Source organism: Aotus nancymaae, unplaced genomic scaffold (genome assembly GCF_030222135.1).
Source record: "Aotus nancymaae isolate 86718 unplaced genomic scaffold, 86718_ANA_hifiasm-v0.15.2.pri h1tg000014l, whole genome shotgun sequence".
Lineage (NCBI taxonomy): Eukaryota > Metazoa > Chordata > Mammalia > Primates > Aotidae > Aotus > Aotus nancymaae.
This window is the reverse complement of record NW_026988425.1, coordinates 112,661,300-112,677,167: the sequence shown is the minus strand read 5'-3', so window position 1 is coordinate 112,677,167 and position 15,868 is coordinate 112,661,300. Positions and strand designations below refer to the sequence as shown.

Below are 15,868 nucleotides of genomic sequence, written 5' to 3'. Positions count from 1 at the left end.
TGCATACAGAATTCTTTTATTTAACTTAAACCATGTAGTACTTTACTAGAAAAAAGCGGAGTAAGAGAAACTAACGTTGCCTTAGCTTCAGCCATTCAAAATAGACAAAGTTTCTTTTTTTTCATAATGTAAAGAATCCAGAGTATATCGCAATAACAGGAATAAAGTCTTACAACAGAACATACAAAAACATTTTGAAATTTTTTTGATCTACTGATTTTTTTATATAAACAGGATTTTTAAAGGAATAATTTATACACAGAAAGTCATTTTATGTAACAAATTGGCCATGTTATTACCTTTAACTTTTTAAAAAAAACTGTTTTTAAACAAGAAAATTCAGAAAATGCATTGTTTGTGGTGCATCCATTCCATCCCGCCTTCTGGTTTGATTTTTTTTCTCCCAAAGGGATACCCAGAGGTAGACAAACTCTGGCAAACCTCTCACCTCAACCTCACTGGCTTAGAAAGCAGACAGGTGTTTTCCCAGGCACCTCTTCCACCTGTGGGTGTGCGTGTGCAACGCCAAACATCCAAATGAAAAGTTGAAGACAAAACCCAAAGAGTTTCTGGATCTTTCTTCTGTGTAGTGCAGAAACCCTAGGTGATTCCCACAATGGAGGTACTGTGGAGTTGGGTAGACGTGGCCAACAATCCCCTGGGGGTGAGAGGACGTGGAGTCAAACCTTCAAACCAATTTTTGTCTATGCTGTAGTTCTTATTAGAAAGCATTTTTTAAAATCTGTATTAGAAATATGTGTCTTCGGTGTTCTGCCTTAAATAGGGTCTCTTCCGTGTTCAAACAAAGCATTAATCACGATACAAGGCATGTAAGCAAATGGCCTGCATGCCTCGGAGCTGTCATCTTTCATGCGATCACCCTGCATGCTGTGATTATCGTCAACACCATCATCTGTGCAGTCACATCTTCCCATCTCCATGGCACTGCATGACAATGACAGCAGCCAGACCAACCCAACCAGATGCTGAACGGTGCCATGCACCGCTGGGCTGTAACACCCTGCTGCTTCCATGGCCAATGAGGTTCTTTCTGTCTGTTAAAGTCGCTACAGTCCAAAGGGAAATGACCAGTAAAAAATGATCCCCTTCCCAACCAGAGGGTTCTGGAAGACCAAGATACTGAAGATACAGAACTACTTTTTAAAGATCATCATTCCTTTGTTATAAACTAGGGTACAAAGCGCTGGGGGGAAAAGAGGGTGAACCACGGCCCGGGTAAGGGAAAAATCCTTTTTTTGGCATATTGTAAAGCTACCTAGTAAACAGGTGTCCTAAAAAAAAAAATGGATCACAAACATACATTTGCACACACAGAGAAAAAAAGTGTCTTTAAATTATTTTCAGCAATTATAAACTACAAATATTTTATAAAATTATTCTGTGTTCTTACAAAAATGCAATGAAACATGTAATTAGTTCTTGTAAACCAGATCTTCGTCAACTGACTACCCGTAATCTACTGGACTTAAGAGCCCTATTGAAAAGGCTAATGAGTGACTAGTTAAAACAATGTTGACCAGAAAGATGCAGACACACAAACGTGGACATACAAATGAGTGATCATTTATGCTCTTGCAGAAAAAAAATAAAACCCTAAAGTCATGCCCCGGAACTACAACTGACGAGTGCGATGTAGTTCGTGTTCTTGAACAATTCGACCTAACTTCGAGATCAGTTTCCAGAGGAGGATGTTAGGTTTCTTTGTTGAAACCAAATGCCCATGGATGAGCTGAGCCTTGATGTGGTCTGATAGCTTCAGAAACCATCAAGTTCCAAACATTGCCCACATTTCTTCCAAGCCCCGCACCCTGCTGCTCGTGATTCTTCTCTCTGTGCCAGGATCCCTCTGACAATGGTTTGCTACCTACCACCTGGTCATTCCATCATCAAGGGGCACTCACTTCTCCAAATGACCAACCAGTCATCCAAGATGAAGGCCAAAAACGAAACCCTCTGACCTGTCCGAGGTCTGTATCTTCAGCATCTCTGGCAACAGAGGTTCAGTCTAAACAACATCCTCTCGAAGTTGTCATTTGTACCACCAACTACTTCAGAGTGGAGTACGAAAGAGTGACTTTCATCACAGGTTCGTAAGGAGTGGATCTCTGGTCCACATCTCCCAATGCTGCTTAGCCCAGGAAATGAAAAGACAGCTGACAACACAGAGTAACATTAACAAAAAGAACAAACCCCAAATGATAAATGCATAACTGGGACTGCTGGAATGGGCCAAGGTATGCCACAGCGGGTCACTGTCACTGGGAGGGAGTGGCGACCAATGCCATCTGGCCACTCTGGGAGGAACCAACGGTGATAGCTGAGAACACTGGACAAGCATCCCAGCCTTCTCACCCATCTGATCTCAGTGTGCTCTTGCCACAGAGCCACTTGCAAGCTGTCTGGCCATCAGCCTGCAGAGGAGGGCTACTATGGGAGAGGCTTCAGTGGAACAAACTGGCCTAGAATCTGATGCCACAGAATAGTCGGCTCATAAAACTTTTATCCCAAAGCACACCCACTTGCACTGAGCCTCGTGCCATTTGGCAGTTCCACAGTGACCGCTCTTCTATTTTATGAAGCCACTTTTCCTACTGTTGAAATGTGGTTCCGCATCTTAAGAAACAGGCCGGAAGGAGGCCAGATCAGCCACGAACACGGTCTTCCATCTTTCAAGAAGGAGGCTCGTTCCAATGGTATGCCAAACATCATGACATCCCACGAAGGAGACCTGGGGTGGTCTGGGTCTCACACAGTTCAAGTTCAACAACATCTCCAGTCCACAGCAGCTCCTGCTGCCTCAGGGAAGGGCTGTGTGGAGAATGTCTTAATGCTCACATCAATTCTATGATGTGCCTCAGTGGTTCACGTGACTTCAAGCAGTGTGAGCTGCTGGCAGGAGGAGGTTGCATGGAAAATGCCACAACTCAGCTTGGTAAGATTATTTGGAACATACGAGAGAGAAAAATCAAGAAGAGGTGGAAAAATCAGCGTGAAATTAGGCTAGAACTGAGGACAGATGCCGCCTTCATATAGGTCAAGTTGAGTGGGTTGGTCCAGTAAAATGACTGCACCATCACACAAGCCAAGTTTTCTCTTTTATTGAAGTGTTTCTGAAGCATTTGTTATGATGGGCACTACACTGTTTTCTTTCTACTTAAAAGCCACCTACATAAAAACAAAATGACATAGCTTGGACAGTTTAAACAAAACCCTTTTAACCAGCTGAATGATCTGTAGAAATCCAGTTGTGGAAACCGGTAGGTATGTGCAAAAGAGAGGAGAGGCCGTAATTCCGAGGGGTCACCTACAGTGTGGAAGAAGAAAACCCTGATCAAACAGTATTTCTCAAAGACCTTAAGATCCCTGGGGTCTTGGGAGAGACGGGCCGCATTCCGGCAGGAGGGAAACGGCTCCTGAGCTAATTAAGTCAGTACTGGGATTGCAGAGGAGCCATCTGCACTTGCGGGAAGCTGCCCGCCACGTTTCCCAGCTAAATCATCAGTGCCTGTAAGAGCAGCTGCTGGAAGTGGGGAGTGAGCTGTCTGTCCTGTGAGCAGCAGGACCAGGGACAGAGGTACAGCCCAGGCAGGAGGTGCGACGCTCACGGAGGCTCAGCGCCGACCACTGGCCTTTCCAGCCTGAAGGTTTGGTACATCTCTTTCTACCCCTAGGGTAGGAGGAGGTGAAGGAGAAGCTGAGAGGGCAGCCTGCAGGGGGAGGGCACTCTGCTACTGCGTGCGTTCGATCAGGGACAGGCTGTGAGGTCAGGAACCTCTGCATTCTGGAGTGCAGGCCGAGTGGACCTCGCTCTTCAGCTGCTGCTGCGGCTGCACCTTTGTACTGAAGGAATACAGCAATTATGGCAGCACTTCCCTGCCTCGGTGCAGGCCGCCTCCACGGCTGCAACAGCAGCAGCAGCAGCGAGGGGGCAAACCCAATGCACCACGCTTTTCCCCACAGGAGTCTCACAGACTGCGCCGCCTGGACGCCTTCCTGACCTCAGACCCTGCGCAACAATTGCTCTCTTAAGGACTAAATGTGTTGGTCATTTGATCTGCACGGAAGCAGTTTGTTCCAAAGACAGTCAGCCAGGGACAGCCTGGTGGCCCCCCAGGTGTGCTCTGGGGCCCTCCTTGGCCTCATGGGGCCACCCAGCTAGGAGGAGGAGAATCCTAACACCTTGGTGAAAACCAAGATAGAAAAAGAAAAAAAGCAACACAAAACAAGACATCTCAGAAAAAGACAAGCTGTCTGAAATGAGCAGAGGTGAGTTAGTGTTGCTTTGACCCCGGAATTCGGCCTGGCTTCTCCCTGCATCACCTGGTGTGGAGCCTGTGGCGTGGATGAGGTTACCAGTATCAACGGCCTGTTGTCAGGTACTGAGAAACGTGAGATGTATTCTTTTGTCTATATACACATATAAAAAACAAGAGTGAGGTAGAGTAGATACATGTTTGGGGGGAAAAAACCCAAAAAATCAAAAACTGTCCCATCACACACACACGCGTGCACACACACATCCTTTCCTTGGGATTTAAATTCATAATGGGGCTTCTCTACAGTCACTGAAACTGCTATCACAAGATAAATTAAAACTCCTACATATAGTAGCTCCCTAATTCTTTTTCTTCTTAAAGGGAACATGCTATGGGGTAGAGGCTAGAGAAAGCAGTGAGACAAGCTGCTGACAAGCAGAAAAGCACTACACACTCTTTTTTGTGTTTTATCTTCAGTCGCAACTAGCAATCGCTGTAGCTCAGCTTTGTTCTTACTCCTAATTTAAACGTTCCCATCCCAGAAGCAACTCTTGTGCTGTCATCTCTCTGGTGAGAAGTGCTATAAATGAAACAAAGCAAGACCCCTGGGCCCCAAGGACTTGGATTCCTGGCTGAGGGAAAGTGGGCCAGCACCACAGCCCTGGTCCCCCGGCAGGGAGCCAAGGGGCTCTTGGGCCGCTGTGGCATCTGTGCTGCCCCAACCTGGCGCTCCTCCGGCTGGCATAGCCCTGAGGATGCCGCCCTGGGCCAGCCTGGATCCCAGGGTCCCGCTTGCCGCCAGCATGAAGGAGGTCTCTTGGGGTGTTCTGGTTCCAAAGACAGGTCGGTCGGCCTGGTGAGGGTGGTGGCAGGGGCCAGAGCAGGGCCTGCTGGACCACACTCGGCTGCTGCCTTGGACTCAGCAGCTGTTTTTCGTGGGATGAAAGGATGCGATAGCCATTAAAAAAAAAAAAAAAGGAATCCAAATGCCTAGTGTCTGCAGTTAACACTGCTGTTGTACCCAAGAATTAAAAAAATAGAGATATGTGTGTCACGACCTAAACAGAGGCAAGGGAAAGAGAGGGTGAGGCTTCTCGACTGTGGCGAGTGGAAAACACTGAACAAAGACGTGTGAAGGATTTAACCTTTGTTTTTCTGACCTGAGTTTGTATTATGTCTTGCACTGTAACAGACTCCAGTGCTGTGAGGGCGGGCTGGGGGAGGAGTGTGGCCCTCTCAGGGCGGGTGCCCGGCCCTCTTTCCGCCTTGTGCCCTCACCAGCCTCGTGCCCACAGAGCCTATGGGTTAGAACTAAAGGGGCAGGTGGGAGGGAGGAGGGGGGATGTATTTATAAAAAGGCATCAAACAGTTCATGGCAAATTATGTCGTAGAATTATCAATTACCGGGAAAAGAGGAAGAGAGTCACGCACTCTAGTACAAAGCATAAGAAGTTTCTTGGAGTGAGCAGAAAGGGGAGAGGGCGGACCTGAAGGTTTTCATAGATTAAATCCACAAAGATCAGGAACAAAAAAAATAGCAGCTTGTTTTGTTTTCTGTACAGACGTATAGATGAATATCTGAACCGTAAAAAAGTTATAAAAGTGACATTAAAGACGATGTGTATGCAAATGTTTCATGGTCTAACATAGAACTGTAAGACCCATGAAGAAGTCCTAGGAACAGAGAAAATGTCAACAAAGCTTAGAATGCTTGAATCCATTGACTGCTTTTCTTCTTACTGCTGTTGCGGTGTTTGAATTTCCTTCCTTGCAAGCCTGCATGAACAGCTGGGCTGAGTCCCTGGAAACCCCTTCCCATTTGTGTACTTGGGGGCGGGTGGGGGAGCTGGGGCTGGGAGAGGAGCAGGCCTGGGGCCACCTTGACTCAAAGTCCATCTTTGAGGCTGCCCAGGGCCCATTGCTTCCAGATTTTTGGGGGTTGGGACAGGGAAGCTGGTTCAGCTTCTCCCCATCTTCACTGAGCAAAAGTCCCAGTGTCCAGTTCCCCCAAATAATAACCTAGTCAGAAGCAATGAGACCTGTGTGCATGTGGCGTTGAGCAGCATAGCAGGGCAGTCAGAGCGTGTCGCCAGCATGTCTCTCACATGGAGCAATCAGATGCCACGCTCGCCCATGCCTCAGGACACAAGGAATCAGTGCAGGGACGGTGAGGGGAGAGTGCAGGATTTTGGCAAAATTTGGCAGCATTAAAATGGTAACAGCCTTGCATGAACAATGGCCCTCTGTAAATTTCAAGTCCCTAAAAAAGGGAAAGATTAAGGTAAAAATTTCCGTCGCAACGTGTTTTTTTGTAATGACCTACGGTGTCGGGCGGTGTGCACAGGGGCTGCATGGGGGTCACAGGGACAGCCACTTACTCAAACTGATAAAAAGGGCTTCCTGGCTGGACTTGCGGCAATCATTTTTCCATTATGAAGCAGAGAGAGAAAAGTGAGAGAGCAAAAGGGAGAGAGAGAGAGAGAAGAGGAAGGACAGGGACAGAGTGAGGAGACTGGTTCTCAAGTGCTCTGTTGCTATTAAGTGTTGTCGTTAAGGTTCTTAAAGGCCCATGTCAGTTAAGGGTTTGGGTAGGGAATAAAAAGCTGCTTGCATATTGAAAAAAGGAACATCCCAAATGTGTTTACTGCAGAGAAGCTGTCTCCTGTGGGCAGCAATGGCAGTTCTGAAGATCCACTGAGGTACAGGAGCCTTATGAATAGATTGTTAAAACTTGCTGTCTCTCCCCACACCCTGCTGAGTGTGCACACACATTACTGTTTGCACGGACTTGGGATCCTCAGCAGGTCGAAGACTGGGGCAGCGGCAAGGCCCGCTCGTTCTTGCGGCCCCCATTCATGTGTGCGAAAGGCTGCCTGTCGTCAAAGCTGGCACGGAGGACAAGCACTCCAGGACCGGGGCTGTTCTCAGCCTTGTGCCCTGAGCGTCTGTCGGGCAGTGGCAGGGAGGCTGAGGAGGCTGAGGGGTCCAGAGGGACACTCTCCATGTTCTCCGGCTCCAGGTCTAGCTCTTCTGGCTCAGGCGGCTTATTCTCCTCGCTGTAGTAGAAGGAGACCTCCCGAAAGCCAGGCTCCATTTCATCTTTGATGCTGCTGATGATCTCCAGGAAGGAAGGCCTCATCTTGGGGTTGTACTGCCAGCACATGCCCATCAGTTCAAACCTGCAGCCAAGACACATGGGAGGGGATCCAAGCTGAGAGGCCGTGCGTGGCCACGAGGCCTTGTGGGTACCTGCTAGTGGTTTTCCTCCTACAAGCGTACGGCAGGAGTGCTGAGCACAGCCTGCTGCCCCTCCCCATCCCTGGCTTTCTGCATGGATGGCCCACGTGGCCTTCAGCATCTCCTGTGTTACCTTGCATGGTTCCATTCACTTCACCCAGAACCCGAGACCACCACGGTACAAAACCCAAACTCTCCTTTCCCAAGAGGGCCTAACCTAGGTCCACACAGTCCATCATTACAGGTATTAGTTATGGTTCCAGTGCCAAGAAACAAAAATACCAGTTTTCTATCTGAGGCAGCTCAGGCAGCCACTGCTGAAACACCGTTTCTCACTAATAAGGCTGATGAGTGACTGCGGCTTCCCCAAAGGTGCTCTCTTGCCGACTCCCACCTGTGCTATTTCTAAGCTTCCTCCTAGTGCAGGAGTACCCCTGCAGAGGATGGAAGAAAGAAGGCACCATGAGGGCAGGCTTGCGCTAGCACCTGCTCACTCCAGCCCTGCACAGGCAAGCCCTGGCCTCAGGCTATTCTGGATCAAACGAGGCCCAGTGAAGCCAGACCTGAAGCCAGATTCTAAAGAGCCAGCAAGGAGAGCCCTGGGCACAAGTCCACTCCACAGCTAGGGACAGGCACAACAGGATGACGCTTGTGCTGGGTCTCGGTCGCATCAGCTGGGCTCTGACAGCACCTGGGCTGCAAATATCTGTGGGGCCCTCAGAGTCACATAGGACAAAGGGAGTCTTCCCCACTGTGGCTGGGCCCCCCCCAGGAAAGCAGCAGGCTGCACATGGACAAGGAAAGCTGGCCGCCCTGACCCAGGAAAGGCCTAAGCTTTGACAAGCTTCCAGAATGCAGAGACCCCTCAGCTGAACAGACTTTTGGGGTAAAAAAGGGCAGCTGGCCACCATGCAGGGCTGGCTCTCGCTCTGAGGAGTGACCGCCAGCAGCCCCTCTCTTCTGTGAGCGTGGAACTAAAGTGCAGGCCTTTCCACCTCTGTTCTCACCAAGCACTTCTACTCTTTAAATTCTGGCTAAAGACATGCTTTTCCATCAAAGTGGCCACATAGAACTCTCCACATCTAGGAAGCTCAAAACATCCCAAATTGGCATCTAGCCTCCCGTCAGGCCGAACACCTGCCCACGTCTGGTCTTGGGTAAAATTCCAAGGGAAGGAAAACGGCCTGGCCCTGGAGTGTGGGTCCTCCATGCCAGCTTCAACGAGAGCCAGCCTGACGAATGGGGGCCCTGATAGAAGAAAGGCCACTGGGCATGGACGCTAGCCTTCCAAGAGAAGGTCTCCTCTGGTCACTCGGCAGCTTCCTTCAGGTGGAGACTGCAACGTTGAGGGGAGGGTGGGCCTGGGCATGAGGGAGAGCCATCCAGAATTCACCAGAAGTCAGCATTCTGGAGCCTGGGGGTCTGCGTCTCCACAGGGCTTCCCCCAGGCTGCCCTGGCATGGGGCCACGCTGCCTCGCTTCCATGCGGGCTGCAGGTGCTTTCCAGCTACAACGGCCAGCAGAGGGTCAGGACAGACACTGTGGCCTGCAAGTCGTGGCCCTTTGCAGAAGGAAGGTTGCAGGTTCCTGCTCTGAGGGGAAAGGAATTAATTAGACCAAATCTGAAGGCCCCACAGTACACTTCTTAGATACGGAGAGTTCCATGTGGCCACTTTTATGGAAAAGCATCTCTTTAGCCAGAATTTTAAAATTCTACCCCAAGGGAGAGTGCAGTGTGCCCACTAGGTGCCAGCCAGTGAGGAAGTTATGTGTGTGAACTGCTGAGGTCCTCGCAGGCCTGTGGAGCAGGTGCTACTGACTATAATCTCTCCCCATTTTACAGATGGGGAACAGAAGCGCTAAAATATTAAATAATACTTTGTCCAAGGTTACAAAACTTGTGAGGGTGGAGCTGGGATGGAGTTGTCTGTGCAACAGGATGACTACTCTTTGATTGCCATAATCCTGGAAAAAGGAATTTTCTTTTAACCTAAGAAAGAGTAACTCTGGGTCCACCAGGAGACCTCCCCCGCCTAACTGTCCAAGGGATAGTCACAGATGTCACAGGGATGTGGTCTGCATTGATAAAAACTGGCAGCTTGATGACAAATAAGCCTGCCTTTCCACACTGCCTGTCACTTCCTAAGAAAAAGGATTGGGCCGGGCGCGGTGGCTCACGCCTGTAATCCCAGCACGTTGGGAGGCTGAGGCGGGTGGATCATGAGGTCAAGAGATCGAGACCATCCCGGTCAACATGGTGAAACCCTGTCTCTACTAAAAATACAAAAAATTAGCTGGGCACGGTGGCACGTGCCTGTAATCCCAGCTACTCAGGAGGCTGAGGCAGGAGAATTGCCTGAACCCAGGAGGCGGAGGTTGCGGTGAGCCGAGATCGCGCCATTGCACTCCAGCCTGGGTAACAAGAGCGAAACTCCATCTCAAAGAAAAAAAAAGAAAAAGGATTGGGGTAAAAAAATTACAATAGGCCATAAAGATACGAAATGCATCTCCATGGCCAGGCCATGACTCCCTCTCTGGCTGACTTGCCCCTAGGCAGAGATGCAGCCAGGCATGAGATGTGCCTGGCTCTGTGTCCTGTGGCCAGGGACTGAGGAAGTGCCACTGGAGGGGCAATGACTTCAGCACACACAAGCCATGTGATGCCTCTTTTAAACCATTCCAGAGTAACAGCCCTTCCAGTGCTGCCCACGAAAGGAAGTCTTTTTCGCTCTGTGGGATTCAAGACCTTGTTTACTATTTCCACACACACACAAAATCCCCATTAGACTCTAGAAGGATGTGTGAGCTGATAAAACTCGTCTTTTAAAAAGCACGTTTGTTTTGTTTTTTACTACGGGTCAGCTCTGGTGCATCTGGAGCCATACTTCTGGAATGCTCTCTCCTTTGGGGGATGCATACTTGGCCCTTCTCCTGGAACAGGGACAAGACTCAAATGGAACCCCTGCCCTGCTGGGAAGCAGCTTCCTGGGGGCCAGCTGTGCCCTGCGGAGGCTGGGTGATGGTCAGTGGGGGAGCACACGGAGGTGCCTCTGTATTCCAACCCCACTCTTGGCCCCAATGTCCTGAACTGGATAGGCTGTGACCTGTGTGGGATGTCAGAGGCCAGGAGGCACCTGCACATTCCTGCATGCTGCCAGGAATCAGCCCGGTGCCGATGCTCACCGGATTCCCGGGGGACCTGCAGGGCTGAGTGTGCCCCTCTCCTGGCAGCCCTTAACAGTGAGGACCATCTCAGGAACCACACCTCAGCCAGGAGTGGACGTGGACGTGGGGCCTCCGTGAGCTCACCGGGGCTGAGCCAGAGCGCCCTTCCTGCCTGCCTGCATCCCACTCAAACACTCAATTCCCGTAAAACCAAACCAGGATTCCAGCGATGGGAGAAACTGTACTGGAAAACCATCAGATTCCACTTGTTTCAGACTCATCTCTGAGTCTGAAAAAGCTCATCTCTGAGCTCCAGGCTAAAAGTTCAGATTCCTTTCTGAATCCTGCAGACCGAAGACTTCTCTGGCAACGGTCTGGAGAGTGGAGCTGAGGAAGCGTTAGCAGAACAAATGGCCTCCTAGCTCATGTGTTCATGGCTGAGTTCACACCTCTGCCCTGGCCCTCATCCTGCAGCATTAGAGCTAGGACCTTTTACATTACCACATTTCACAAAAGCCAGGGCCGTTCCTGGCTCATCTGTGTGACCTCAGGGGTCATCAGCATGCACCCAGAGAGGCTCAACATCCATGGCATAAGTACCAAGCTCTGGGCCGAAATGAGGCTGAGGATGGGCTTCGTCGTCCATCTAGTCCAGACCCAGCAGAGAACCACAACTCAAATCTGATGTCGGGACACCTGCTAAGTTAATTCACAGGAGTCATGACGTTGAGACTCACACCTCAGCACCTCGTGGCTTGGAGACCACAGAGTCCTTCCTCTAAAGCTGGAGTACTCAGTGACTCTGAGGGGTGAGAATCTGTCTACTTCCTGATGCTGAGCAAAAGTCCATCTGCAGCCACTGAACTCCAGCCCCCAACATCCCCAGGTAGTGCCTGTTCAGACCTCAGAACCACACAACTCATGCACTTCCTCTCTCACCTGGGACCTGGCAGAGCTTCCAGGTAACTCCCAAGGGCTCAGGGACTCTGCTCTCTGGGATAAACAGAGGCCATTCTTTCATTTCTTGTGACAACAGAACTCCCATCTCAAAATTCTTTCTCATGTAAGCTCATCAGTAAACTCAGAAGGACAAAACGCACACTCCCTATGAAACCAACTTGCCTCCTTTCATTCTGCTCTTTTCTTAGAAGGGAGAAAAATTTGCCAAGGCGGTTCTCGATGGCAAAGCAGACATGCCTCCTGAACCAAACAAACATTTAATGTCAGAGTAACTGCTCTGAGTAAATTTCCTTGTTATTCTATGCTGGGAACAGGAAGTGCCCTGAGTTTCCCATGGCAAGTAGGCTGCATCCCAGGCAGCTTCCATTAATGTTAAAACCCCAGTCACCTGGAGGTGGACCAAGTAAGAATCCCACAAGTCTCTCAGAGATAAATGTTTACCCAAGTCAAAGAGAAAGCACAAAAAACAATACCGCTTTCCCTCACCCACCCCAACCACAGGAGCAAAATGCACACCTGCTTCTGTGGGCTGTTTCTAAGTTTGCTAAAATACCCCCAGTTCTAGTACTAGCCTAGATTCTGGCACTGGACCTGTATGCACATTCAGTAGGCATCAGCCCTCATACTCCATGGCTTATATTCAGACTCGAAACATGATTTTTCTTATCATGGCTGGCAAGAAAACAGTGGCTGCACTGCTCAAAGTGTGGAGCAGATGGTCACCTTTGAGGGGCACTGGGTGTGTGTTGCAGGGGCAGGGGGGAGTAGCCAGGCTCCCGGATCCCCAGTGGTCCTCTGGCTCACATCCCCGTTACACAGGCTGTAACCTGAAGGAGAGGGTGGGAGCCTCCAAGTGTGACTTTGGAGGTATGGTCAGAAAGGATGCCCTGGCTTCTGCTCAGGTCCCAGATCTTTTCCTCTAGGGCACAGCAGGCAAACCATGTACCTGTGGGCCAGATCTGGCCTGCTGCCTAGTTTTCTAAGGCCTATGAGCCAAGAATGGTTTTCATGTAAATGGCTGAAAGAAATTCAAAATAAGAGTATTTTGTGACAACACACAGATGATGTGTAATCTAAATTTCGGTATGCAAAAATAAAGCTGTATTGGAACATAGCCACACGAGCTTAGGTGACACCTGCCTTTGCTCTACAAGGGCAGAGTCAAGGAGTCGCAGTCAAGGTTGTATGGGCCCACAGAGCCAAAAATATTTTCTAGCCAGCCTTTTAGAGAAAGAGTGCCAAACTCTGCTCTAAGAGAAGCCAGCTACACATCCTGAGACACGTGGGCAGTGCTATGGAGAGGCCCACGTAGGAACAGGGTGGCTCACGCAGGGTATAGCGACCTATGCAGCAGCACCTGGAAATAGGTCTGCCCACCCCAGGCAAGCCTTCAGATGACCGCAGCCCAAACGGACAGCTGGGCTGCAACCACAAGACGTTCGAGACCAGCCTGGATATCATGGTGAAAGCCCATCTCTACTAAAAATTAGCTGGGCATGGTGGGGGGTGCCTGTAATTCCAGGTATTTGGGAGACTGAGGCAGGAGAAGTGCCCGAACCTGGGGGGCGGAAGTTGCAGTGAGCTGAGATCACGCCACTGCACTCCAGCCAGGGTGACAGAGCAAGACTCCGTCTCAAAACAAAAAAAAGTGTAGTGAGAAGACAAATTCACTAGCACAAGATTCATTTCCTATTGCTAAGAAATACAGTCTTAGCAATCAGAGGACAGACCAGCATCCTTCTGTCTGCAGGGACATCAGCTCACACACGCTCCAGGTCCATACTGGTCAGGGGATGAAGCTCTGGAGAGCATGTTCCTTAGATGGTTTATGACTTTTGTAAACACTTAACAGAGAAGAAACATGGGGCGGGGTTGTAACCATCTGAGTCAAGCTGACCCTACGTGGAGCACACAGGAGTCCTGACCACGCAACTCTGCGTACACTCACTGCAGCAGTTCCCTCGGCCTGCCAGATGTGGACAGGCAGCTCTTGAGTTTGACTTCAGAGTAGTAAGTGTTGTATTCTTGCCTTTTTAAAACAAAACAAAACAAAACCTCACATGGAGAGGATGAGTAAGGATTGCTCTGGCCAAATATTTCAGATATTTGGCTTGAGAAACTACGTGCAAACTGCAGATCAGAACTAAAGCATTAAGGCATGTGGGGTAGAATTAAGGCACAGGTCTACTGACCATACTTAGCTCCTTCCATGAGGACAAACCTCTTCCCAACAGCACCTGGCCGCCACAGTACACTCAGGACCAGAGAACGGCTTTCATCTCCTGTGACCCAGGAACACAGGTATTTGAGACAAGAAATCAGAAGAGCACTGAGAGGCCCCAGAAGTACGTACAGCATGTCGGGGCAGTTGTCTGGTTTGTCCAGAAGGCCGCCCTCCATGACGAAGCGAAGGACTTGCTCATTGGACAAGCCCTGGTATGGCTGCTCGGCCAGCGTGGCAATCTCCCAGAGCACAACCCCGAAGGACCTACGGTGAGAAAAGAACTGTGAGGAGCTTGGAAAGGGATGGACTGGACCATGCTGCCCTTTCCTTTCCAGCACTTCTTCCACCCCGAGCAGAGAAACTGTCCTTACTGTGGGGACAGCGTTTGTGAGACAGCAGGCCAGGCCCTGGGCTAAGTGTGGGACGTTATCCTCCCTTAGTGGCTGCTAATGGTCTATGTAGACTAAATTCAGCCCTGGTGGCGGAGCTGAGGAAGGTGACGGTGAGGGCGCTGCATCCCTTGCACGGTCAGGAAGCCCCTGATCTGTGCTTTGAATGCAGGGCATACTGAGTTCAGCATCCACCTAATCCCAGCCATTTACATGGCAGGGCAGTATCTCCTAAACTGGCTTTAGCCCAAGAAGAATAACATTCTTGTCCCAGCCCCAGCTTGGACACTGACTTAGTACTCTCAAATGAGGCCTGGGACAGTCAAGCTTTACCAAGCTCCTCAGGTGATTTTTACAATCAGACAGTTTTGGAAACCTCTACCCAAGTAGTTCTCACTGCTGGCCACACAGGAGAATCTCCTGGGGAGGTTTCTAAACAGACAGAAGCCTGGACACCCAATAGAAGCTCTGATTTGATTGGTCTGGGGTGAGGGCCTGAGTCCTGAACGTTTAAAAGATCTATGGGGACCTTGAGGTCCAGTCGGGCCAAGGGAGAAGAGAACTCCTGCTGCTCCCCACCCCCAACAGAGCTGGAGGGCTGCCAGCCTGGAGGGCCTCTGTGTCACAGGTGGGGGGACCAGGGTGGGCTGCCCTGGCTGGTAGGGGTATCATGGACAAAGAATCCTTAAGCAGAGAGGTTGGCTGGGGAATAACTTTGTAGTGAGCAATTCTGCCATGCATGCAGCTTTGTCTGTCAATTTAAACTACTGGAAAACAAAACAGTACCCGTACACAAATTTCAGACAGAATGTTAGACAATGCTGTAATTTGCAAAACAAATGCGCCCGTGCAGGACAAATCTCCATCATTCACAACTTCTCCGTGGCCTGTGTGCCTTTCCACGTGGTTCACTTCAGTGGAGTAAAGCAGGCTACTCACCAGCAAGCGGCCAGGGGCAGGGGCGAGTGCGGCTTCCAGCTGGACCCGCCCTGGGCTACAGGTGCTGGCCAAGCCTCATGGAAAAACCTGGGGCAGGGGATTTCCCACCCAGAGCTCTTGGGACCTTGACCTTGTGCCCAAGCCCACAGGGCCCGACTGTATGAGAACATTTTATTTGCTGCTTCAGCTGCTTTTGGTGAATCAAAGATTTTTGTACAAATTGATACTAAAAGTAGATGTTAGACAGAAATAGAATCTTAGCAATCAGAGGACAGACCAACCCAAGGTCCTTTTTAACTGCAAGTGACCAAGAAATGCTGTCATCTTCATGTTTTGTAAGAGATCCAGAGGCCAAAGCGCAGCTTAGGGGCCTGGGCCCAGGGAGCAGGGGCTCTCAGCCAGCTTTGTGCTGGACGCTCTGCCTTCCATAACCAGCCCAGCCACACGGGCAGCATGTCAGGACCAGTAGGACCTTCACGTCTGAAATGCAGCTTGGTACAGGAAATGACTAGCTCTCCCACAAAAAATTACAGATAAAAAAGGTGCAATCACTAGCTCTCTGCTTTTGCTGACTGCGGGCTGGCCTGGGAAATGGCCTGAGGATGTGGCTCCTCCCAGGCCCACTTCTCTTGCCCCTGGCGCCTCTCCTGGTGGTGTCACCAGCTTGCAGGCAGCCA

At 50.1% G+C, this 15,868-nt stretch overlaps 1 protein-coding gene across 4 annotated transcripts in view; it reads right to left on the bottom strand.

Moving 5' to 3' along the window:
* Window positions 1–15,868, bottom strand: part of IGF1R (insulin like growth factor 1 receptor) — a 320,134-nt gene continuing 304,266 nt past the window's right edge. For all 4 annotated transcript variants that reach the window (XM_012438640.3, XM_012438639.3, XM_064376255.1 and 1 more), the window contains 2 exons: window positions 13,993–14,127; window positions 1–7,456 (listed from right to left, as the gene is read on the bottom strand). In XM_012438640.3, the coding sequence (XP_012294063.1) occupies window positions 7,075–7,456; window positions 13,993–14,127 (517 nt within the window). In that variant the 3' untranslated portion in view covers window positions 1–7,074. The remainder of the gene's footprint in view (window positions 7,457–13,992; window positions 14,128–15,868) is intronic.